Source organism: Oryctolagus cuniculus, chromosome 6 (genome assembly GCF_051225735.1).
Source record: "Oryctolagus cuniculus isolate XC-2025 breed Fujian yellow rabbit chromosome 6, ASM5122573v1, whole genome shotgun sequence".
NCBI lineage: Eukaryota > Metazoa > Chordata > Mammalia > Lagomorpha > Leporidae > Oryctolagus > Oryctolagus cuniculus.
Genome location: NC_142872.1, coordinates 59,963,365 through 59,989,955, shown reverse-complemented (window position 1 = coordinate 59,989,955; position 26,591 = coordinate 59,963,365). Strand labels below are relative to the sequence as shown.

The 26,591-nt window shown below is 41.1% G+C and overlaps 1 protein-coding gene across 10 annotated transcripts in view; it reads left to right on the top strand.

Moving 5' to 3' along the window:
- Window positions 1–26,591, top strand: part of FBXW11 (F-box and WD repeat domain containing 11) — a 135,560-nt gene that overhangs the window by 90,550 nt on the left and 18,419 nt on the right. For all 10 annotated transcript variants that reach the window (XM_002710378.6, XM_051843606.3, XM_051843607.3 and 7 more), the window contains 5 exons: window positions 2,504–2,729; window positions 11,898–12,084; window positions 12,957–13,047; window positions 21,308–21,445; window positions 24,696–24,814. In XM_002710378.6, coding sequence (XP_002710424.1) covers window positions 2,504–2,729; window positions 11,898–12,084; window positions 12,957–13,047; window positions 21,308–21,445; window positions 24,696–24,814 — 761 coding nt within the window. The remainder of the gene's footprint in view (window positions 1–2,503; window positions 2,730–11,897; window positions 12,085–12,956; window positions 13,048–21,307; window positions 21,446–24,695; window positions 24,815–26,591) is intronic.

The window sequence follows — 26,591 nt, the reverse complement described above, 5'->3', positions numbered from 1 at the left end:
CTATTGATTTCTCATTTTGCAGTGGTTCTTAACACCTTAGCTTGGGGTTTTGTTTCCATCTGTCTTCCAGTCAACTAGTTAATGGTACATAAATACTCTAGGGATGCTAGATGGTTGGGAGCCCTTCTGTAAGTGAAATAATAACTCCTTTGCCTATCAAATGAGATAATGGGATGTGAAAGTACTTTGTAAATTATAAAGTAGTACACAAATGAAAGTTGTTACCATGTTGATTTTCAGCTTTTTTGAGAGCAGTTATTTTGGCAAGTTATTTGAGGAAAAATAAAGAGGAAAGGGAAACATGCAGCTTTCTTCCTCAAGATCAGGCACTTTTGACATTTTTATGTATATTTACTCTGACTTGGCATGCTCTTCTCATGGATCATGATCACAATACTCTTCCTTAATATTGCCTTTTTATTACTTAATATTAATTCATAAGCATTTTCTTTTTTTTTTTAAGAAAAACTTACCTTATAAACAGACTTTTATTGGCTTCATTGCAGTACTTTATGTAAATGTGTTATAATTTGCATTAACCAGTTGCCTATAATTAGGCACTTAACTTCTGTTTTTTCTATAATTAGGCAGTTACTTCTGTTTTTTTTCTGTGACAGCATTGTGGTGGATATCATTATGCTTAAAAGCAGAGTAGATGTCCCTGATCAACTACAGGCATTCCTCACAGCAAAGAAATTTCACTTCATTTCTGTTTTCGAATTCTTAATTTTTGAGTCTGTTAGATAAGAGAATCTTACTATAAGCAAAATTTAAAAATCCCTGTTCAGTGCTGCCACCTAGTGGTACCTGGTGCCAGTGAGTTCTTCCTCAACCAGGTTAGGAGGGGAAGAACACATTCCTAGACAGTTGAGTGGTGAGATAAATTAGGTGGGACATAAATGCGTTCCAACCTAAGAACTTGTTACAAACATGACATTTAGAAGATTTTTATCAAGGAAAGTCAAAGGCCTCTTTGGCTGTTTACAAAGGATACCCTTTTCTTTGGGATGGATTCCATCTACTTTATTTTGGGGAACATACTGATAACAAAAACTCTCGATTCTCTTTATGTAAGACTTCTGAGATAAGTTCCTAATGGAAGTAATGAACATTTGTAATTGAACTCTTTAGTTCTCAAAATTCTCTGATGGTATCTTTTTGGCATAATACACAAAGAGCCTATCAGAGGAGTCACTGGCAGATGGCACGGCAAATGTTTGAGAAGTATCAAGGTTATTTTGTTTTTAAACAGGGAAGCTACTGAGCCTCATACCACCAGGTAGCAGTTGTGGCTGAATCTAGGGTTTTGGATTGTTTTTTGGGTGCTAATGTCTAGATGCAGCATATGTAGTTTGAATTGTTAAAGAAATATACTGAGCTTATGCAAGGACATGTTGGTGGATTTAATGAGAAAACATTGTTAGTATAGCAGTTAGGTTGTCCATAAACCACCACAAGGCACTTTTCAGGTATACATGGTTTACTGTGGGTCACTTTCTGAGAAGATAATCAAAAGAAGGACAGTCTAAACTGTTTTGGTAGAGAAGATTGAAACTGTTGAGTAAAATGAGGTTTTTTAGATTGAATTGCTTTCAAACACTGCTTATCCTGTCTGTTAGGTAGACGAGTGGTTATCAAAGTGTTGTCCCTAACATGTAGTCTTTGGACCAGCATCAACAGTGGCAGCGGCAGCAGCATCACCTGGGAACTTGTTAGAAATGCAAATTCTGGGATCTCATCCAGACCAACAGAATCAGAACTTCTGGTGTGGGGCCCACAATCTGTTTTAATAAGCTTTCTTGTTATTCGGATTCAAGCTTCAGCAGGGAACCAGTAGCAGAGTTGTACAGTTAGGCCCCACCTCTGGGTACCCATCCACAGTTTTGGTTTCAGTTTGCAGAGGTGAAGTATGGCCCCAAAATGTTAGATGGGAAATTTGAGAGAGAACATAGTCACATAACTTTTAGTGCAGTGTATTGTTGCAGTTGTTCTATGTTTAGCTTATTGTTGTACATCCCTTAGTAAACTAAGCTTTGTAAATTGTAAGTTAAGCTTTGTAATAGGCACACATGTATATGAAAAAGCAGAGTATATATGGTGTTTTTAACTTTCTGTGATTTGAAGCATACAGCTGAGGACCTTGGAATGTATTCCCCATGGGTAAGGGGTAACTACTTTTTGTGGTATTAACTTTCAAATTTAGAGGAAGCGAAGCAAACTATTCATTGTAATTAATCAGTTGCCACTTTGCCAAGTTGAGCAATTCTTCTAAGATGGTCATCTCCAAAACTGGTTGTCTAATAACAACTAATTTTGGAATAAGCATTAAAGAATGATGATTTAAGATGCCATGTAGCTTTTGAAATAGTTACAACTTTGGTATTTACTGTATTGACTAGGTTGAGGACATGGATCTTGAATATATTTTTAATTAATTTTAAATTATTAAATGTCTTTCCCCTGTCAACCTAAATTTGTTTTTGTTTTTGTTTTTCTAAAATAGATTAGTAATGGAACATCATCTGTGATCGTCTCCAGAAAGAGGCCATCGGAAGGAAACTATCAAAAAGAAAAAGACTTGTGTATTAAATATTTTGACCAGTGGTCTGAATCAGATCAAGTGGAATTTGTGGAACATCTGATTTCACGAATGTGTCATTACCAGCATGGACATATTAACTCGTACCTGAAGCCCATGTTGCAGCGGGACTTCATTACTGCTTTACCAGGTAACTGACTTGTCTCCTATGAAGCCCACCAGTGGAAGAAGGCCCAGCCCAGGAATCTGGCTGGAACTGAGTAGATATTTATGAAGTGAAGGAATGAGTGCTGTCTGAGGCAGCATTTCTGTGGGACACACACTGTGTTTTTGACAAACGGCATTTCATGAGAAATTATAATTTAGTATCTATCCAGGAAATGTAGGCAGTTTCTGTGACGAACAGTGCTGATTATTGGTCAGTGGTATTGTTTGATTCATCTCATGAGTTAGCAGTATGCTTTTTATTTTGATATAGTCTGAATACAATCCATACGATGCCTTTATATGTAACTGAAAACACTTATGGAACTGTTTTCCCTTCCATTTGTATGTTTGGCAAGTGTCCCCAAGCCTAGAATGTTCATTTATATCAGAAGTGATACTTACGGAATCGCAAACATGAATTTGTCTTTTTATTACATTTCTTGAAACTTGTTTCTGGATCCTCTCCCTCACCATCCTCCCCCCATCTCTCTCTTGCTCTGTCATGAAGTTGACTTTGAATTTGAATTTTAAAAATAGGCTCCATTTCCAGAGCAGTTTAAAAAAAATGTTCAGAGCATATCCCGTATCCCTTTTCTTCCATTCTCATAGCTACACAACCTGCCCCACTACCAACATCCTGCAGCAGGGTGGTGCGTTTGTTTGGACCCATGAACCTGTGTTGACACATCACTGTCACCCCAAGTCTGTTGTTTACATTGGCCTCCCTTTGGATTTGGACAGATAGATGATGATGAGATTCTACCATTGGAGTGCCCTACACAGGAGCTTCACAATACCCTCCCTGCTCATTCCCTTTGGAGTTGTTTTTAAAAGAGTTACAGAGAAAGAGGGGGAGACATGCCCAGAAAGCTCTCCCATCTGCTGGTTCATTGCCTACATGGCCCCAGTAGCCAGCACAGGGCCAGGCCGAAGCCAGGAGCCAGGAGCTTCATCTGGGTCTCTCACATGAGTGCAGGGGCCCAAGCACTCAGGCCATCCTCCTCTGCTTTTTCCCAGGCCATCAGCAAGGACCTGGATCAGAAGTAGAGTAGCCGGACAGTGTCGTGGTGGTGGCTTAACCTCCTGTACCACAGCACTGGTCCCTTCTCTTGGAGTTTTGATCTCATTCTTTCTGGACTATGTCACTTTGTCATCTTTTTAAGTGTTTCATATTAAATTTGACTACGTATTCTTCATTCTAGAAGAAATGCTGGCCAGAACCTTTTCCTCTCATATGGTTTGTATAGTGTGGGGGTTACAACTGCGAGGCCAGGGCTAGTCTGGAAATGGGCAAGGATGGGCCATTGCCATTGCCAGCAGCCTTCCTTCTCAGAGCTGCCACACAGCTCCCAGAGGGCAGCCCCTGGCACACCCTGCCTTGCCTGTGGTTTGCAGGAGAGTGCAGAACTCCATCTTCTTGGTACTTGCTCAGGGCTTGAGCCTAAAACCTGGGGCTGCATCCTGAGTGGCCGGCTACTTATTTCTAACCCTTCTTCCAAAGCTTGTAAGCTTACTTGCTACCATGGGGGTTTCAGGTTGTTTGAGGGTTAGTTTAGAAAATTCTGGGTCTGCTGTGTGTGTGTTTTGTTTTTTTTTTTTTTTTTTTTTTTTTTTTTTGGTGCTGAAATGTAGCACCGCTTGCCCTTCCATTAGTATCTAGAAATGAGAAATATGAACCCCTACCTTTGTAGGGTCATACTGAAAGCTCATCACGTAGATCAGGAAGCCAAGGAGCAGAGAAATCATACAAGATGATCCAGATAAAACATCTTGGTTATTGTGGTGTTGGTAAGGATTGTGCAAAAGGTAGTACAAAGTGAAGATTACTCCGGGAAACTCCATAAATTGGCCCTCAGTACTGAATACATGAATTACAACCTTGTTCAATAAAGGCCATTTTAATTATGAAGGGTAGAATAGGGAGGTGAAGAGAGAAAGAGCCATGAGAGAGAGAGAGAGAGACAGACAGACATGACAGTGCATGGAGGTAAGCTGAGTGCACATGCTGCTCTGTGTGTACAGTGCCCCAACTCCCAGCACCCAGGGAGTCAGGCTGCATCTCACACCAAGGAAAGACAGGGTCATTTTTAAAGTTAATGATTGTGCTTTTCCTTATAAGTATTTGTAACTAAATGAGGCTACACCACCATTTGTTTTCTTTCCTGTAATTTGCTTCTCATATGTTTTGTGCCAGGGAAATCACCTCATATTTATAGGATAGCCACAAGGTGGCACTGTTGAAGTTCTCTTGATTTAGAGTCTAGTTCATAGGCATCCGCTTTGCCTTGGGATTGTACAGCCTTGTAGAACAGGCAGAACATATGAACATGTGTTATGTATATAAATATGGTTAGTGTCATTGCATACAATTCAGTTTTCATTACAGCGAATTTTAAGGCATTGTCCATATCTCTGTTAAAGTGGAATTTTGTGGTATTGACTATTACATGAAGTGAATGGACCATTGGCTGGGGCATGGAAATATTTTTGTTAAAAGGCTATTTGTTTTAACAGGATTTGATCTGAACATATATACATATGTCAGTATATTTCATACATATGAATCTAATAGCTGGGGACAAGCTGGCCACGTTGATTGTGTTAGTTAGTGTGCAGTAGGCTTGGATCAAACCTGGCATTGGTTCTTTGACAGATACCCTGCCTCGAAAGCATTAGGGGAAAAACATGTCCCTGTGTATGTTCATACTGAGATTTAATGATGTGTGGAGCAGCTTACTAGTCATTATACTATAGATGATTTTGAGTTTGAGTTTTTATTGAAATTGACACTCTACTTCAGACTTGATTATTAAAACTATTAATTCTTTTAAAATTATCTATCATTTTTGACTTTTTAATGCTTACTGTAAATATTGTACCTGTCAATATAGGGAAAATGGAAAATGTTTGTGGTCTCTGGCTCCTTTCGGTTCAGTGGAAAAAGTGATAATTCTGATATGCTTTTCTAAAAATCATGGTAAATGTTTAGTCTGCAATGTCAATTTCTGCAGGCTAAGTTTGTGGTTTGTAAGAACTGTTGTTAAAGGGCAAATTTATACTATTTAATGTGCAGGCGGAGTGTACTTCAAAAGGATGATAGGCGGTGGTGATAGCATTGGTGAGGCCTCTTCACAACTAAGAATTTTAAAACACTTTGTTCTTGGTCATAGTTTATTTGTTTGTTTTACCCACAGGTGAGGGTGATAGAGACTTATGGACTGTATCTGTGACAGAGACTCCATCAAGGGTCTTGGAAATGTGGAAGAACCAGAGGTAGCTAAGGCTTCAGGCTGGGTTTAGACAGCCATTAGTTCTGAATCCCCTCCACCCCACTCCCCACCTCCCACCCCCCGCACTGTATCTCTTTGAGACTCCACTTCTGAAGCCTCAGTTTGCTCATCTGTACAGGGGTAGTGCCCCTTCCTGAGACACTGTGAAGATTTAAGGCGGTGTGTGAACATGCCTGGCATCAATGGAACTCAGATGGCAGCTAAAAGAGAATGAGCCCAGTGAGACAGGAAATGCTTCTCTGGGGTAGTCCGATTGGTTGCTAAGAAGTTTTAATTATTCACTCAATATTCTCCGAATTGATTCATCCTGACATCACATAGATGTGTGTGCCACTTTGTTGTTTTGTTTCCTGAATATTTGATGGAGAAAGATATTGGATGTTGTGTCCTAGGCTGCTTTTCACTTTAATTTCTGTCTGAATTCGTGGGTTGGTGTGTTCCAAGTGAAAGGCATCCATTGACAGACTGTTGCTATCAGCAACTGAGTTGTTTTCCTTTAAAAGGTTTCTAACCTCACATTTTACAACTAAATCTGTGACAGAGGGAGGGGGAAGGGATAGCAGGGGTGGGTGGGAAAGGAAGTTTCTTTGCAGCTGCTCTTTGAAATACGTTTCTAAATAATAAAAGTTCCTGGAATTGTATGATCTAAGCAGCTGTGTTAGAACTGGCTGTAGTCAAGGGCACTGAACTGACATCACACATTTGATTTTCATTTTGATACAGTGTTATTTACATATGAGCTTTGAAATCGGTGACTTTTAATTGTTTTAATTTATTATTGAAAAATTTCCAGACCTTCATCTGGTGCCTGTAATTAGCACCAGCAGTATTTCTTCAGTGTTGTGTGTGCAGTATTATGGCCTCCATTTTCTGAGGCCATAATGTGTCCTCTTGTTGCCTTGGGAAAGGGGTGGTGGTGGAAGATGGTGGGGGTTGGGGGAGTGTCTCAGCAGGATAGAGTAATGAGAGCCAGACACAGGTACTTATGAACATGCTTAGTGTTAACACCTCAAAGCATTTTTTAGCCCAGGCAAATGAAGCACCTTATTTGGTAACTTCTTTGTCTGGAAAGTGCTTAAAACTAGAAAGTTGCAAGGTCTGGGGGCCTCTGGAGGTAGCTACTCCTAAGTCCCCAAGTAGAGATTGTGTGGTTCTTACTCTTCAAACATCACGGGGTTATGAGACTTATATCAAGGCAATAGATGAGGCTTAGCTTTTTGTTGGAGGAGATGGGCAACACTGCTTTCTTTGCAGAAAGTAAGAAAGAATAATACTACTTAGCTTCCTCGACCATTAGATAATTGGTGAAGGGGATCTGAGGGAAACTAAGACTGACATGTACTAATAAGTACCTGTTACATATTCAGCTCTCTCTTTTTTAAAAAAGATTTACTTATTTATTTGAAAGGCAGAGTTGGAGAGAGAGGTCTTCCATCTACTGGCTCACAACCGAAATGGCTGCAACAGCTGGAGCTGGGCTAGTCCAGGTCTCCTATGTGGGTGCAGGGGCCCAAGGAGTTGGGCCATCCTTTCCTGCTTTCTCAAGTGCACTAGAAGGAGCTGGATTGAAAATGAAGTAGCTGTGACTGAAACTGGTGCCCATATGGGATGCCAGTGCTGCAGGTACCCACTACACAGTGCTGGCCCCCCATATTTGACTCTTAATATCCATCTTGTTAATCTCCCCATCAAAGTTGGGAAATTCAATCTCTCTAAAATGAAGATATTGAAAGTGCCTATCTTGCAGGGTTATTGGGTAGATTATATGTGATAATCCATTTAATATCATTCTTATGTGATAGAAGTTTGAGGTCCAAAAAAGAAAATGGATTTCTTTAAAGTCGCTAGTGGTTGACAAAACCAAGATTCAACCCAGGTTATTTGACCTTACTGACAGTCAGTGCACTTTCCACAAGACAAAACATGTACTACCTCTGAGAATGATGAAGTGAATTTAAAGTATTAACCAGAGGAAATGAGTCTGATCTCATGGGTCTTTGTGATGCTGCTTTATGGAACTGACTGTGTTTGAATAAGGAGGAAATATGTGCTAGTTAGGGATTTACTTGTGCCAGAACTCACTGATAGTCTAGTTGTGAGCTATTGAGAGGGGCCCAAAGGGATCAAAGATGAAAAGGGATGTCCTTGTTTTAACCAATAGTTCCCAACGTGTTGGAATTATCTGATGGCACTTCTTAAAAATGCAGATTCCTGGGCCTCACTCTCTATGGAGATTTTGGTTCAGTGTGTCAGAGAAAGATCTGAAGAATCTGTGTTTGTTGCTGATGTATTGAAAATCAGTGACCCTAAGTGATTCAGAGACAGTGATATGCACTCTAGCAGCTCATAGACCGTCCAGGTAGGTGGAGGTTTGGGTACTGCTTTTTCAGTTTAATTCATACAGATCATGGGAATGGTGCAGCCATTGAAGTCAAGAAGGAAAGGATACGTTTTTGCTTCGCCATTTGTTTCATCTCTCAGAGTGGAGACCTTGAGGAGAATTGGTTAGGGTTGTGTTTGTAACCACTTAGTAGGATTTGGTTAGTGATGTGGAAGTAAAATAAAACCTGAAAAGTAACTATCAAATGTAGAAACTAGAAAAGGCAGATAGGTAAGAACTCCCAAATTGGAGAAATTAAAAGAAGAGCTAGCCTGTGGCTGGAGACTCAGAACAAAAATATGATTAAAGAGGCTGAGAGATCCTGGAATTTGAAATTCTGATGAATGATTTCTCAATCTTAGTGGTGGAAAGGCACAAGTAGGACCCCATGTGATTATCCATGGATTTTTCCTGATCTCAAGTAAACACAGTAGATGGAAGAAAGGGGCCCATGATTATAGGGTTACACAATAAGGTGGCCTGAGCCTTTGAACATGGTCCCAAGAAGACCAAACCCCAAATAATGGAAAATTGTCCAAAGTGTTTAATCTGAGAGAGTTGAAAACAAACACAATGATCCACTATTTGGAGCAAGATTATAAAGAATAAAAATAGATGGTATAGTGATAATAGAAAGAAACAGCATGTTTTCACTCATTTTAACTGAAGTCTCCCGTCTCTCTCCAACTAAGAATAATAGCTTTAAAGCAGGAAATAATAGAAAAATTGTAGAAAATGTGAAGATATTTAGGAATCACATAGCTTCTGTAGGCAAATAGGACTAAATACCTTGTATATCAGGATAGTGACAAAACCTGTGGTTGTAATTTTCAGAATTGTGTAGCACAAAGCAGGTAATTGAAAACCAGTGTACAGTGCCACTGGATACAGCTGTGCCTTATGCAACTGCATTTAATAGTCCTGTGTGGTAGTACCCAGAGATGAGTGGGTCTCCTGGTTTTAAGAACTGGGAAGATGTATTTGGAGGATAATAGTTAGCTGTTAGTTGATGTTATACACAGGCAGGATTCTTAAGTGAGTTTCAGAAGTTAAACATCAGCATCTGAAAAGATTGTGTAGGGTTGTTAAGATGTATAGTAAGATATATACAGAATGTTAGAAGACGTTGTCTTTGAGAGATGGGGCTTTATAATTTTTCACCAATGAACATGTTGAAAAATAGCACACAGCAGCTAGTGCCAACTTGCAAATATGGAAAGACCAGCAAGGGAACACAAAGAGTAATCATGCTAAATTTACCTTATTATCCTTTTGGTTTAAGTTAACCAGGCTAATAGTATAGGCCAGAAGAATGATATAAAGATGTAAAGATGTATCTTCATGGGATGGTTTTTCCAGGTGTCCCTGGGACTGAGTAGTGAGATGTGGGCTGGACAGTAGCACGCCCACATGATTACAGAGCTGATGACTCAATGCTCTTGTCCTTGAGTGTTAAAGAATATAATAGCCTGGAGGGAAATAGCTAGTGCTCTGGGTGCTGTCCTTGGTTCTGACCCTCTTAACTCTGTGTCTACAACTTCATAAAGGCTAACTATACTTGCCCAACCATATAGATCTGGTGTGAAACACCCATTCTTCTTGTATGAAAAAAATCAGAATTCTAGAGTATGAAATGGGTGGGTTATATAGAATTTTGAAGGTGAATTCTAGTAAGGATAAATATAAACTCCTGGAAGAAAGAAACTGCCTCCCACTTTTCCAATGAGCCATACAGATTCAGAATTAGTGGGAATTATTTTAATGACTGTTTCGTGGGGAGAATTTTTAGGATTTTTTTTTTTCTGACTGCCATCTTAAGAGTCTGCTGTGATAGGACTGTCAGATGAGGGCAATGCAATCTTTGGCTGCATTAACTATCATATAGTGACCAGCACAACCAAGGGCAGTGGTCCCAGTGTATTTCTCCCAATGTGGCTTGGGCATTAGATTTTAGTCCAGAGTAGGAGAATTAGTATACAAAGTGCCTGGAAACTATAATCAGTGAAGCAAGAGTCATTCTTATGGTTGAAGAAAGTCATCATTTGTAAATAGTTCTTATGCATCCTCTCATCTTGATAGTTTCAAAATAGGGCAGAGACTGTTGTCTCCATTTCATTCATGAGGAAACTGAGGCCCTGAAAGCTTAGTGATTTACCTTCACCCTTGTCATTCAACATCAGGCCTGATGCTACTATATTGCTTCTGTTTATTTTGAAAAAAGAATAAATATTAATTTTATGGAGTGTTTTATTGTCTTAAAATCTTTTCATAAGATGGTTTAATTTGATTCTTACAGATAATGAAAGGGATAGTTGTTACTGATTATCATTTTATGTGGTAGAAAATTGAGGCCCGGGGTGTTTCTGGATTTGTTGTTTCATGTCATAGAACTAGTACATGGTGAACTTGGGGCTTAAAGTGGGGCTCCCCTGACTGTGTAATAGTCTATGTTCTTTTCCCTATACAGAGTAGGCTTGGGGAAGGCCTGTATTTCTTGCAGCTACAAAAGCCATGTCTAGAACCATAGGATGGGAGCTTGCAGGTGGTGGCGGTGCTGCCCATAGTAATCTTCTCATGGTGAATGTCGGGAAGAGACTAAATCCTGAATGTTTGTCTTTGAGAGGACCTCTGTATTGTGTGGGTGGTTGAGGTTATAGGTTTTATAGATATGTGGCTATTGCTTTTGAGGATTTTTACCATCTATTTAGGAACAGAAAGTGGATATCCACAAGAGGGAGGTGAAAGATGGATAAAAATACATGTAAACACAAAACACAACTGACTTTAACTCTTAGATCGCCATTTAATGTTTCATGTTCTTAAAGATAGGTCAGTGCTTCACCCTTTATAATGTCTCTCTAGCTCCAAGGGATTCCCAGAGAGCATGATTTGTGAGATATAACAAGCTGTCCACAGTCAGCTTTTACACATAGACAGGAGTTTGCAGCAGTAGTTTTATTTAAAAAACCAAAACTGTAAAGAAGTATATGTTTATATACTCATGTGCTTGTATATTTGTAAATATTTTGATTTTTAAGACTTATTTTTTTTTTATTTATTTGAAAGGCAGTGTTACAGAGAGGTTGAGGCAGAGAGAGAGAGAGGGAGAGAGAGGTCTTTCATCTGCTGGTTCACTCCCCAAGTGGCCCCAACGGCTGGAGCTGGGCTGATCCAAAGCCAGGAACCTCTTCTGGGTCTCCCAAGTGGGCGCAGGGGCCCAAGCACTAGGGCCATCTTCTACTGCTTTTCCCAGGCCATAGCAGAGAGCTGGATCGGAAGTAGAGCAGCTGGGACTTGAACTGCTGCCCATATTGGATGCCATCAGTACAGGTGGTGGCTTTACCCACTACACCACAGTGCTGGCCCCTGAACTTTTGATTTTACTCAAGTATTTCACCTAGTTCAGATTTCTTTAAGGAAATTATGGCTGGTATGTCTGCATCTCCCTGCCCATTCCTTCATTCCCTTTTCTGTTTTGTAGAGCAAGGCTTAGATCACATAGCAGAAAACATTCTTTCCTACCTGGATGCCAGGTCTCTGTGTGCAGCAGAGCTGGTATGCAAAGAATGGCAGCGAGTGATCTCAGAAGGAATGCTTTGGAAGAAGCTGATTGAGCGAATGGTACGCACTGATCCCCTGTGGAAGGGACTTTCAGAAAGAAGAGGGTGGTAAGTACTGGGATTGCTCGCTTTGTTGAGAAAAGTTTCTCTGACACAAGGTCAGATGATTGCTTAAAAAGTCAATTATACCTGCAAATGTGTTGACCTGTTGTAATAGGGAAAGTGAGTGGTCAAGAGTTGAAAAAAAAAGAAGGTAAAGATTGTAGAATTTCTGCTTTTGAAATGTGTGTTTCCTTTATATAGATTAATTATTAAGAAGTGTTATGTGGTTTGGATAAATGAATTGGCTGTGCAAAGCTATGTATTTGTTTCTTCCTTCACATTTTTCTTAGGAAAAAATGCCATTATCAAAAGATAGGTAAGACAAAAGATGAGAAAGTCTTGGGCTGCCATTTTGCTCTTTGTTAGTGCCCCAGGTTGAGGCTATGGGTTATAATGACTGGGTATTTTAAAGAAAATTCCATGAACTTAAATGCAGCTTTTTAGCTGTATGCACATCAGTGGCCTGGCCCAGTTATCTTAGAGAAAAGGAAACTGTACAGTGAAGTGCAGGGGTGGGAAGAGTGAGGATTAGGGCAGTCTTCTTTATAGGAAGCCGTTTGATGATAAATACTGTTAGATCTTTCCAAAGCTACAGTAGGACTTAAAAAAATAAAAATAAAAAACTCTATGAAATGAAATGTTACATTAGTATGTATTGGTACTGAGAAAACAAAAGGCCAGGACCATGTTGGAGAGCTGTGATTTGAACTGATCTTATATTTAATGTTTACATTTGTCAGAAATCATGCTTTTGAACTACTAAAGCTCAGTGTAAGTTAAGAGACCTAAAGGATAGGTCAGCTTTGTAAGCACCATGTTTAAATAAAACTCACCTTTTATGTGCAAAAGTGTAACATCTGTTTGTTTTTATTTGCCAGGGATCAGTACCTGTTTAAGAACAGACCCACAGATGGTCCTCCCAATTCATTTTATAGGTCATTATACCCAAAGATTATCCAGGATATAGAGGTAACTTTATGTTTTATCTGTTTTATGAGCTCTTTGTGTCTTGTTCTCTACTTTTTATGTTGCCTTAGAGTGATCTTTGTTCTAAAATTATGGAACTAGCATTTTTTTTTTTTTTTTTTTTTTTTTTTTTTTTTTTTGACAGGCAGAGTGGACAGTGAGAGAGAGAGACAGAGAGAAAGGTCTTCCTTTTGCCGTTGGTTCACCCTCCAATGGCCGCCGCGGCTGGCGCGCTGCGGCCGGCGCACCGCGCTGATCCGATGGCAGGAGCCAGGAGCCAGGTGCTTTTCCTGGTCTCCCATGGGGGTGCAGGGCCCAAGCACCTGGGCCATCCTCCACTGCACTCCCTGGCCACAGCAGAGGGCTGGCCTGGAAGAGGGGCAACCGGGACAGAATCCGGCACCCCGACCGGGACTAGAACCCGGTGTGCCGGCGCCGCTAGGCGGAGGATTAGCCTAGTGAGCCGCGGCGCCGGCCGCATTTTTTTTTTTTAAAGTTGAGCTTTTGGAGTACATGTGTCACAAGGTATAATCTGCAGGTCTTCACTCTTCAGAGTAGATCATGTCTTCTTGCAAAAGATATCCAACTTTTCTAAAATGCTTCTGCAAGGCTGCCAGGTGGTTAAAACTTTCATCCACAAATTTTTATTCTAATAGGATAAATTTTCCAAAAACCAGGGCCCAGGTTTTTCAGGTGAGCATGGTTTTACATTTTTGAATCATCTCTTAAGAAGTGGAGAAGGCATGTTCTTAGGTAATTTCCTCTGTATATTACCCATAGTTTTTCATGAAAATAACTCAAATTATTCTAAGCAATAGTTTTAAGCAGGTTTTATAGAGCAGATTATGCTCCTGGACCATTTTGGAATTGAGTGTAACTTCACCAGACCAGTAAAACTCTGTAAACTTGATGAGAAACATTGGAGATGTTTGATATTGTTCATGTGTTCTAATTAGTTCAGTTTTATTATTTAGCCCTTTTCCTTGAACCAGGAAAGACATGCACAGGCATTTCTCATTAACTCTTTCACATGTGTTCTTGGCAGGTCTCGGTTACTTCACTGTTTCCTCCTTGGCAGAAAAGTTTAGGCTTTGCTAGGCAGTGCTGTATCGCCCATAAAATTAAACTCAGTTTCCCAAACGTGAAGTAATCCTCTCCCCCAGGTGATAGACATAAAAGTTATTGTGCCAAAATTCATTAATGGGGAAACATGTGTGTTTTTGGAGTCCCGTCCCCTCCCCCACTTCTCAGGCAGATGTGAACTAATGGAATCGTTCCCTTAATGGTAAATCTGGATGTGACTAGAATATCATTATTTAAAACACACAGCCTTGTCTGGAGTATTCTGCTCTCCAAAATGACCTACAGGGTCACCTTTTAGGGAGAGTTAAATTACTTAAAACTTCTGCCAGACAAATTATGAAGTTTGGGAATTAAATAATCCATTGGCCAATCAAAACATAGAATAAATTGCCCCCACAGTATTAGCTGAGTCATAGATGGGTGTGCATGTGTTTCAGAGGAAAGAAATTGTCTCCTACCCCTATATAGTTGTATTAGGGCATGTTCACATCTTTGAAATTATGTTTCCCTGTGTTTTTTGGGGGAGTAAGGTGAACTATTTAAAAAGTCTCTTCAAATTTCCTTGAGTAATCTTATCAAGTCATCTATTTTGAGGGTAGCATTTAAAGTCATTCATTAATAAACAGGGACTCTGGGAGTTGTATGATGAGGTTAGGGGTCTGGTGACATCAATTATTTTATTTAATCCTCATGACTTGCATTATAATGGACAGTATGAACTCAGTGTTCTGTGGCAGGACAGTATGTGACACCACCTACCATAACCATTTCCTCGGGCTGAAATAACAGTTCCAAGTTAGTAGAGGAGGCAGATGTGAGAGGAAACAGAGCTATGGGGGAAAACCCTATTTGACACAAAACCTCTGCATCATGGTGGTCTACTCAGTGCTTCTTAAAGTGTGGTTGGCCACAAGAGTCTCCTCCAGACTTTTGTGGGCTAGATCGCTTAGTGTAAGGGATGATGTTTATACTTTGGTATATTCACTAATAGTAATAATGATAAAAATAATGTACCACTAATAGAGCATTTACTAGTGCCAGATACTTTGTTAAGCATTTTATGGTACCTTTTCTCATCGAACATTCTGGACAGAATGTGAAAGGTGGGCCGTGACCTAATTTAAAGTTGAGGAAACTCGGGCTCAGAAAGCTCAAGTGGCTTGATCAAGAACACACAGCTAGTGAGTAATGGAGTCTGGGAGCAACATTATACTCTTCTTCCCTCGATACAACTCTTGGTAGTGTAGATCCCTGTGCTCCTGGTTTGGGAGTTGTTTTATTCTGTGCAGGGTAGACATTTTTACATGTAGGGATTTCTTGCAGTGATCCTGGCATCAAACAAATGAGGGGGTTTTGTGGGTATGGCTGTGCCCCTTGTGGCTGGCATGGACCCTCATAAGCAGAATGCATTTCTTAGAAATACCCTCTTTTGAGCCCTTGCAATATACCATGAACTGTGTTGGGTGATTTGCATAGATTATTGCATTTATTTCATACAGAAAGGTATATACTGTTATCATTCATGTCTATAATAAGGCAAAACTGAGACTACCAAAAATTTTACAACTCCTTATGCAGTTAAGCAGTTAAAACAAATTGACTGAGGTCTGTCTAGCTGTAGGCTGAGAGTGGTTGTTTGTTGTTTTCCAAATGGCAAATTCAAGGAGTCAGGGAGAAAGAGCCATATGGTTTTATGCCTACAGAATTTCAAGGTGATCTTTTCATCTTTTTCAACTGAGTCAACAATAGTCAGTGCCCTGGCCTGTCTGCTGATAAAGGGTATGGGATAAGATAATACTAGTTGGCCTTGTTTTAATTCAGTTATGGCAAAGGTAGTGCTTTTAAAGGGTTTTGAGTGCATTGGCAAAAGATAAATTATACCTGGGATGTCACGTGGCTATTTACCCCCTCCCCCATGGTTGCCTTTATGTACACAGCTTCAGAGTCTTTATTTTCTCCATCTATTTGCAAGGTTGCCAGTTCACAACACTTTCTTTTGATTTCTTCCTCCACCATGACAGTTTGGCTCACATTTGGCAGCTGTAAACCAACCATTGCCAGATTAGCTCTGGTGAGCACAAAGGAAATGTTCGTCTCTGAACTACCCGTTCCATACTGACCCACCAGAAACTGGCTAAAAATTAAGGGGGAAGTAGAGAACCTGGCTTGGTGAGGCTAACTCCTGTTACTCAGGAAATGAGGACGTGAGAAATGGAGCCTGAGGAGAATAAGGACCGGTCCCTAGCGATACGTGAAGGTGCGTCTCTCCTGGGTGTTCCTGCCACACAGAGACGCTTTACAGGGCCTCTGAATTGGGAGGGACTTCCTGGAAAACCCAAGGCATACTCCTAAAAGCAGCAGCCGTATTCTCCTTTTCTGTCTGGAGTCTTCGTTGCTGTTCATACTGTCACTGTCATCGTTAGCGGCAGGCATCCTGCTAGGTACTTTGCTACAGTGATTTAATCCTCAGTTCATCTAAACTGAGATTCTTCCCCCAAAACCCATGTTCTTTTTGCTCTGTCCTGATTGTCCCTCCCAGAGATGGAAGCTGTTTTAACAGAGTTCTGGTGGGCTGTTTCTTCAGAGTAGTGACAGACTCTGTCGTGGATGCACCTTTTCCCTCTCTTGCCTGTGAAAGGCTCCCCTTGGAACAGAGCACTGGGAAAGTGAGGGTGTGCTGTGTCGCACCTTTTAATAAACCACATTGTATTCAGGGAAAGTGGAGAGCTTTTTTGTGGTTTGCAAGCTTGATATTAACATTGTCCTGACCAGAAAATGCCGAAACTTGCCCACCCACCCAGTTGTGTTTAGGCTTCTAAAAATAATGTTATTCCTCCATACTCAGACATCTGTTTTCACTCTATTGCCAATTTAAATGCTGCTGTATACTCTGTGTATCATGGCTACTTTCCCAGTATTTTGAAAATTTGCGCAGGGTAAGGGGATTTTACAGGTTCTCAAAAACACAAAATCTTCCTTTACGGTAGCTGTCACCCCTGATGGCTAAGTGAAGTGGCAGAGATCCACGTAATTAAAGAGGTGCACCTGTGCATGACCTGGGCTCTGCTGCTGATGCTGAGATCCTAGCTGAATTCCTTCTGAGGGCTGAGTCCCTTCCTGGGAACTGTTAGGGAGGGCACAGGATTATCAGCTTTAAATATCAGCCTAGACTGAGATAATTCCTGGCAATTTGGCGAGAAGATATTTTCTGGTCAGAGCCCACTATTTTTGGTCCGTGTTCTCAACAGGGCCTGTGCTGAGAACTTTCCGGATGTAATCTCATTTGATCTTACGACAGTTTTGAGGGAGGAGATATTATCCCCATTTTTAGAGAGGAGGAAACTGCCACTCAGACAGTGTAAGTCATCGGGCGGGCATTGCTTTCCCGTGTGTGGGTGGCCCTGGCAGTGGAGAAGCCGAGTGCATCTCAGGGTTACCTGCAGCTGCTGCGCAGCCCTGTCGTCAGTGCCCCGGTCTGCTGCTTTGTGGGCTCCATAGCATTTCAAAGCAAGCCATGCTTGTCTTCCAATTTGGGAACCCAAAGTGGAGACTTTCTACAGTGACCCACCAAAAACTGCTTGACAACCTTTTTCTTTTTAAAATTTAGAAACATATTTTATTTTTTATTTGAGAGATAGAGTTACAGATAGTGAGAGGAAGAGACAGAGAGCAAGGTCTTCCTTCCGTGGGTTCACTCCCCAAATGGCCACAACAGCTGGAGCTGCGCTGATCCGAAGCCAGGAGCCAGGAGCTTCTTCCTGGTCTCCCATATGGGTGCAGGGACCCAAGGACTTGTGCCATCCTCCACTGCCTTCCCAGGCCGTACCAGAGAGCTGGATTGGAAGAGGAGCAGCCAGGACTAGAACTGGCGCCCATATCAGATGCCAGAGCTGCAGGCAGAGCATCAACTACTGCACCACGGCGCTGACCCTCTAGAAACGTATTTTAGAAAATGAGGCTCTTCACCAGCGTAGTCATAGGCTTTCATTCAACTTAGAATGAAGGGCTGGTGTCTGGTGTCTGGATTTTGAGAGGTTCTGTCCTCCAGCTCTAGGCTATGGCTCTGCTTTGACCTTGTACTCTGTCCAGACATCTCACAGTGGATGTGTGGCTTTGTCTTGGCTCCCTTCTGTAGTCCCCTCTGCTGTGTCTTCAGGGTTTAGATGCAGAAAAGCTGTGACTAGGTTGCTGAGTTCTACCAAGTATTTTAGAGCAATGGGAGAACAGGTAGGGAAGTCTTTCAGGTATGGGTATTCCTCTACTTCTCCTTTTTAAATTAAAAATTATCCCGAATGTGATAATGTGGTTTTTCCAGTCATAGAAATATACAGAGTAGCAAGGCTCCTTACTGACTGAATAACACTGAAAGTACATGTTTTAAACCCAGAAACAGCTGTAGGAACTTAAATACCCCACCTGCTCTGTGTGTAGGACAGACTGTGTATTGATCTTTGCCATGCTCTGGATTCATATAGAGTCGTGCTTCTGTTGCAGCTCTGTAGGTCCTCAGAGGATGTAGCTGAGCGTGGGTAACCACTACCAAGGTCACTGGCCAGAAATTAGGCTTGTTCCCAGGACATCTGCCTCCTGAGTCAGCGTTTTCCCAGGATGCTTAGCATGCTGACGTGGCTCAGTCACTGTCTAAAAATACATCACTTCTCCCAGGGACTCTAAGCATTGAGCTCCTGTTAAGAGAGTCTTCATTTTCTGGACCCTCTTTTAAAAAGTTAATTTCTACTGACACATCTGATACCTGCCACATCTGATACCTGAAGATAACAGATGGGGTCAGCTGGTTTGGAAATGTGGTTTATACATGTGACATTTTATCACCTCACTAGAGATGATGACACGGGCTAGGAAGTCCCGACGCAGACATTGGGAGTGTGCCATCCCGCCTTATATCAGGGCTCTGTGTGGGAGCTCTTGGAGGGCAGGGCTCTTGTTTCCAGGGCTCTTGCTAAGCACAGGCCACGATGATGGAAGCATTTTCTTTTAAAGTCTGTAAGTGTACCTACTAGCTTCCGTTTCTCTTTCTGTGAAGTGGACAACAGTTCCTGCTTCAGAGTAGTGAGTCTTAGCTATCAATACAGTCATCCTTCAGGGTCGGCCTGTTCCACAGCTGTAGGCTGAACCAACGGGAGGTCAAAACAGTTTTTATATTATTATTATTATTCTTTTAAAAACTGTGCCAGTACTGGATGTGTATAGACTTTTTCCTTGTCATTATTCTCTAAGTAATAAAATACAACAACAATTTACAGTGTGTCAGGTATTATAGATAATCCAGAGATGATTTAAAGTATATGGGAGAATGTGCGTACATCATTTTACATAAGGAACTTGAGCATCTGTGGAGCTTGGTATCCATGGGAGTCCTGGGACAACCCTCCGTGTATAAAATACACAGCATTGTTAGGAAATCGTAGTGCCTGGCATATAGCACTCAATGAGCTCAGTAAACTGTAACCTTTTAGACGTGCAGAAGCTTAGTGCCTTGAAAATAAGAGGAAATTCGGTTAGATGTCAGCAGAGCCAGTGAGTCAAGTGAGATTTATCTCCTATCTTCTACAAAGCAAGTAACTAAACTTTTAGCTACTCAGAGATAATTAGCTACACAGAGAAAACCTTTTAAACTGTATTCTGAACTGAGGTGTTACCAGTTATTATAGCCCCCATTGGCCCCTGATTTCAAGGTTCAGGAATTCAGACTTTGGTTATTCTTGTATGGTTATAACTTGAATCTTTTGATCCTGAAAATTCCCTCTGGTCTCTACCAGAAGCTGTATTGTGGTGGTCTGGGTGGTGGTCTGGGCGTGACCTACTTCCTCATTACACTTTGCCCACTGGTCTCAGGCCTAGGGCTCTTGGTCTCCCTGAGGTCTTGCAGCACTTAGAGTTTTTATCACTCATTTCACACGCTCCTATTTTATCTGGCATTGGTACTGATCTTACATTCTGTGTTTATAGCCTCAGGGATCAGGACCTTCTTCCTTATAGGCACTGAATATGTTAGTAAGCATCACAAAAAACTGAGTGTGACTTCCAGCTAGTCCAATTACTTGTTTTGTGGCCTTGGATAAACTAGATCTTTGTATAGTGGAAATAATAATAACTTTTCTTCCAAGCTTATAGCATGCGTTAGCCAAATAAAGTTAGAATGCAGATGCTCCTCGACTTATGATGGATTTACATCCTGATGAACTCATTTTAAGTTGAAAATATTGTAGGTTGAAAATGTGCTCAATACCCCTAACCTACCAAACTTCATAGTAACACAGTGCATTGTATGGTGTTGGTTGTTTGCCGCTGTGATTGCATAGCTGTCTGGAAACTAGTGCCCAGCACTGCACGTAAGTATTGCATCACCTACTGCTAGCCTGGAAACAGATCAGAATTCAAAGTACAGTTTCTATTGACCACGTATTGCTTTTGTACCATTGGAAAACTGAAGAACTGAAAGTTGCACCATCACCTTAAGTCAAGGACTGTCTGTATATCCAGTTCAGCTTTTGTGTGCCTGCTAGACTGGTGCCTCTTTCAAATGCAGTGTGCTTCCTATTGATCTTGTTATCCCCAGTTGGAATATACTAACGTTGTGGGAAATGTCACATGAATGAAGAAAGAATGAGAATAACAGGGCTGGCATGTGCTAGTCTTACTCTAAAACAACGATTGTCTGGAGGGAGATTGATAACAGATAAAATTCTTCCTATGTAGTTGGCGTGTAGTTGTTGCTCAATATCTTTTCTCAATGCTCAAGACAATGCTTTGGTTGATACGTGCGTTGTCAGAGTGTGCTTAATGATGGTTTCAGGGTTTCGCCAAATGTTTTAATTGGCATTAGGGAGCTACCCATTGAGTTATTATTTGTTTGTATGTTTTGGGTGCAAATGGCATTCTTCAACCATATTGAATTCTGTCTAAGCCATTTCAAACCCAACCTAAAACTCATTGGAAATTCTCTGATAGTTGCCAGAAAAGCAAGGAAACTTTGAGTAAAAACATTGTTGGGCTAATGTCTTACTTGGAAAAGAGCATGGTTCCTATCCACAGACAGTTATGCAAACTAAGATTGGGGTATCAGTGGTATGCTGTTTCTGGAAGCAGCGCCAAATTCTGAAGCCTACTAGAGGAGTTGATTCACAAAAACTCACTCTGTCTCCTTTTTTCCCACTAGACTATAGAATCTAACTGGCGGTGTGGACGACACAACTTGCAAAGGATTCAGTGCCGCTCTGAAAATAGTAAAGGTGTCTACTGTTTACAGTATGATGATGAAAAAATTATCAGTGGCCTACGAGATAATTCCATTAAGGTGAATGCCAGCATTTCTTGTTAGTATTTTCAGAATTGTAGTTAGGTGCTAGACACTAGATGTTACAATCTTTGCATTTACTGATTGGTTTTATCTGTTCCACTCAGTCGAGGCACTTCCTTGTGATGAATACAAGACCCTGACTGCTAAGCTGACAGATTTTGTTTTACATTGTTTGTATATTGTTGTGTTTAAGGAAACTTAGAATTCTTAAAGAACTAAATTGTAATTTACATATAAGAAAGTTACATAAAGTAAACACATAGAGGCAAAGATCTGTAATAGCAGTGAAGAGATTCCCTTTCAAATACCCTTGTCCTGACCTTTTAAAATTGCCCCCACCTCAAATCTTGGCAAGCAATCTTTTTTTTCAGTCCTGACAATTCTGCCTTTTCCAGAATGTCCTATCAATGGAATCATATAATATGTGACTTCTTGAGTCTGGCTTCCTATACTTAGCATGGTGCATTTGAGATTCATCTGTGTTGTTGGATTTAGTTATAGCTTTTTCTTCTTTTTTTATAATTGCTGAGTAGTATTTTTGAGTGCATCACATTTACCTGTTGAAGTGTATTTGTGAGTAAAGTCACATATGTTTCATGAGAACATTAAGTTTTCAGTTCACTTGAGTGCAAACCTAGGAGTGAGATTACTGGCTCGTGTGGTAAGTATATGTCTTGCGTGCTAAGAAACTGCCAAGTTGTTCTCCAAAGTGGTTATACCAGTTTACATTCCTGGCAACAATGTAGAAGAGTCCTTTTTGTTCTGCCACCTTGCCAGCCCTTGATATTTTCAGCTTTTCTGATACTCGCAGTTCTAACATATATTGACATACCTCAGTTTTTTCTTTTTAAGATTTATTTATTTATTTGAAAAGAGTTACACAGAGAAGGAGAGAAAGAGAGCGAGAGAAAAAGAGAGAGAGAGGTCTTCCATCTGCTGATTCACTCTCCAAGGCGCAAAGGCCGGAGCTGCGCCAATCTGAAGCCAGGAGTCAGGAGCTTCTTCTGGGTCTCCCACGTGGGTTCAGGGGCCCAAGCACTTGGGCCGTCTTCTGCTTTCCCAGGCCATTGCAGAGAACTGGATAGGAAGTAGAGCAGCCAGGACTCGAACTGGCGCCCTTATGGGATGCCAGCACTGCAGGTGGTGGCTTTATCTGCTTCGCCACAGCGCTGGCCCCTCAGTTTTGTTTTGAATTCACATTTCCCCAATGATTGATGACAGTAGGGTCTTTTCATTTGGTTATTTGTCATCTGTATATTCTTCTGTGAACTTTCTGTTCAACTCTTTGCCCATTTTAAAAAATGGATTCTTGGTTAGGCATAGTTTCCCAAATATCTCCAAGTCTGTGACTTTTCTTTTCATTTCCTTAATTTCTTTCATAAAGCAGAAGACTTTAATCTTGATGAAGTCCAGCTTTCCAGTTTTTTCTTTTTCTTTCTTTCTTTCTTTTTTTTTTTTTTTTCTTTTGGATCATGCTTTTGATGTCATAGGAAGTTTTTCACTGGGCATCTTTAATCTGTTGCTAATTTCAGAAGTCTGTGGCCATTAGTATTTCAAATATTAGTTACTCAAATATTTCAAATATTCACAGTTTCTTTTCTTTTCCCTTCCAAGATTGTATTTGAAAATCAGAGTTACAGAGAGAGAGAAAGAGATACATCTTCTGTCATTGGTTCATTCCCCAGATGGTGGCAATGACTGGTGCTGGGCCAGGCAGAAGCCAGGAATCAGGAGCTTCATGGATTCCCACATGTGTGGTTGGGGCCAACTTCCAATGCCTTCCCAGGCACATTAGCAGGGAGCTGGCTCTGAAGTAGAGCAGTCAGGATTCAAACCAGTACTCATATGGGTGGGATGCTGGCATCCCAGGCAGTAGCTTAACCCTCTGTGCTACAGTACCAGCCCCATATATATTAGATCTTTCAATATTATCCCACATAGTTCTTTACATCTGTTTTACTTTTCTACTTTTTCCTGAATAATTTCTAATGACCTGTCTTTAAGTTGTGTGAAATATTCTGAGAAACCACTGATTGAGAACAGTGTTGCAGGTGGTGAAAGTATTTACCAGCAGTCAGAGAGAGAGAGAGAGAGAGAGAGAGAGAGAGAAGAGTTAGATTTATTAAATAAACTGAAAGGAGGCAGGACAGATAGAGGCTGATGAGTGCTGCAACTTGGATTGTAACCTGGGAGATACATATCTGAGACAGATTGCCACTGGGTAAGTGTTTTTCCATCACTGGTGATTTCTTTATTGCTGGAGATTTTGACTAGGGACTTCCTAATTGCCAGATGCCCAGGTGACCTACACAAGAAATGACCTCTAAAGCCATAAAAAGATGTGGAGGAACCTTAACTGCATGTTAGTAGGCAAAAGATGCCAATCTGAAAAGGCTATATACTGTGTGCTTCTGACTATGTGACATTCTAGAAAAGGCAAATAGATGGAGACAGGAAAAGACCATGAGTAGAAAAATAACTATTATTTACATTTTATTTCCTTTTAGTTATTTTTCTTCTTTAAAAATATAATCATGGGGCTGGCACTGTGGCATAGTGAGTTAAGCTGCTGCCTGCAGTGCCAGCATCCCATATGGATGCTGCTTTGAGTCACAGCTGCTCCACTTCCGATCCAGCTCCCTGCTAATGTACCTGGGAAAGCAGCAGCAGATGGCCCAAGTTCTTGAGCCCCTGTACCTACAGTCTGGTCCAGCCCTAGCTGTTGCGGCTGTTTGAGGAGTAAACCAGCAGATGGAAGATTTCTCTCTCTGTAACTGCACCTTTCAAATAAAAAATCCTTAAAGAAATATATGTGTATGTAGTCACTATGTCACTGTATAGACAGTTTTTATTCTGACCATTTTAAATACTTGATTGTTATGAAGTGTTACATTTTTCTCATTTAGAACTCTTCATGGTTTACCTTGAATTTGCTGAAATGTTGAATGTTTCATTTTTTATCTTTGTCATTTTGTAAACAAAGGGTAAACGGTATGTTTTTATTTTATAATTCCTTTTATATGGGTTTTTGATAGTATAACAGCACATCTAAATAAAATAGCACTTGTGTTCTAGAAATTAGCATTGTCCTGTTCTTGTCATTTCCCACATGTATGATATTTAACTGCTTTTATTTACTGCAACACAGGTGTGTTTTATTTTTTGATTCAGCTCATAAAGTATGACAATAACATTTATAAAACGTGATATACTAAGTTACTGTTTGTGATTGATCTTGTCTCAATAGATTTGGGATAAAACCAGCCTGGAATGTTTGAAAGTGTTAACAGGACACACAGGCTCTGTCCTTTGTCTGCAGTATGATGAACGTGTTATTGTAACCGGTTCTTCAGATTCTACTGTGAGGTGAGTGATCTAGCTTCATCGCTCTGAAATTTTAAGCGGAGACTGAGAGTCACAGCTTCTGGGATTGGCACACACACTTTGTATTGTTTAACTTGCTGTATTTGTATTTAACAAATGTTTCATTTTATTTGAAAGGTGGAAGGGCCAGCATTGTAGTATAGCTGATAAAGCCGCCGCCTGCAATGCCGGCATCCCATATGGGCACCAGTTCATGTCTTGGCTGCTTCACTTCTGATCCAGCTCCTTGCTAATGTGCCTGGGAAAGCAGCAGAGGATGCCACCCACATGGGAGACATGGATGAAGCTCCTGGCTCCTGGCTTCGGTCTGGTCCAGCTCTAGCTATTGCGGCCATCTCGGGAGTGAACCAGTGGACTCTCTCTATAACTCCGTCTTTCACATAAAATAAAATCTTAAAAAAGAAAGGTGGAGAGAGGGAGCGAGAGAGATATTTTCCATCCACTAGTACACTCTCCAAATGCCCACAATAGCCAGGGTGGGGCTAGGCTGAAACCAGGAGTTCAGAACTCAATCTGGGTGTTGTGTGGTTGACAGGAAACCAAGAACCTGGGCCATCACCTACTGTCCCCCAGAGGACATTAGGAGGAACCTGGAATTGGAAATGGAGCCAGGACTAGATTCCAGGCTCTCTTATACACACGTGAGCATCCTAAGCAGAATCTTAACCACTGTGCCCAACACTTGTCCCAGGTTCCAGAACCTTTGAGAGACATAGGAAGAGTAAAATCTGAGTGCCAGATAGCTGGCTAGATACTTTGTATAATACTATACTCTTAGGTTCTCACATCATCCTTTACCAAGTTGGTAGATACTAGTTTCATTTTTATAGATGGATTAGGAAACCACAGCCAGAGAGGTTAACTAGTTTCCTCAGTCAAGTTGGGACAAGGATATTTTCCCCCAGCTGGAGCTGGGTGTAGATAAGTCCATCTGAGTAGAGGTCCTTAAGTGACGCCTCAGCTGGACTGTCTGCTGGTGGGCTGGTGGCTGGAAGGGAATGTGGGTCTAAAGGAAATCCATCTTCTAGGCTGAATCAGGTACTGGAAGAGGGCTGTTTTGCAGTGTGCCTCAGAGGGATAGCAATAGCCCCTGAGTCTGTCCCCGGGTTACTGTATTCTCCATCCTCTTTCCTCTCCTCGATCCTGTGGCCACTAGTCTCATGCCACACTCTCGGACTTCCCTGTTCCCCAGCTGACAGCAAGCCCAGGATCCCCTTCCTGCCCTTGAACTTCCAGGCTGCTGCTTCTGCCAGAAATCACATCTCAGTCCTAGAGACCAGAGCCTTCTCCTCCACTATATGTGAACTTGTCATCTTAGGAGGTTGGGGTTATAGAAAAGCCAGGCTATGGCAAGACCATCCTTAAAAATCTTGTATCTCAAATATGAAGCAAGTAGGAGACCCTGGCTTTGTCCATAAAGCATTTGAGTACAGAAATGGGTGTGGTGTTGGATGAGATATCATGACTTCTAGTTTCCAGTTTACTTGTAAGAGACCTAGAAGTCTGTTTGTTAGAGGTCACCAAGAACTGCACTGTTCTCAATTCCCCAGCCGTTATACCTCCGTCTTCCTGCCATCTCAGACTCACTGCCAAGCCTACTTCATTGAGCAATCATTCATCATCAGCATGAACCTACAAACACTGTCCCTGAATACCTGACTGTCAAGTCAACCATCTCAGTACTTCTCAGCAAATAAATTGTTTCTAGGGCTCCTTGTAATCCTGTACATAGGTACTTTTAAGTATAGACATAGGGCAG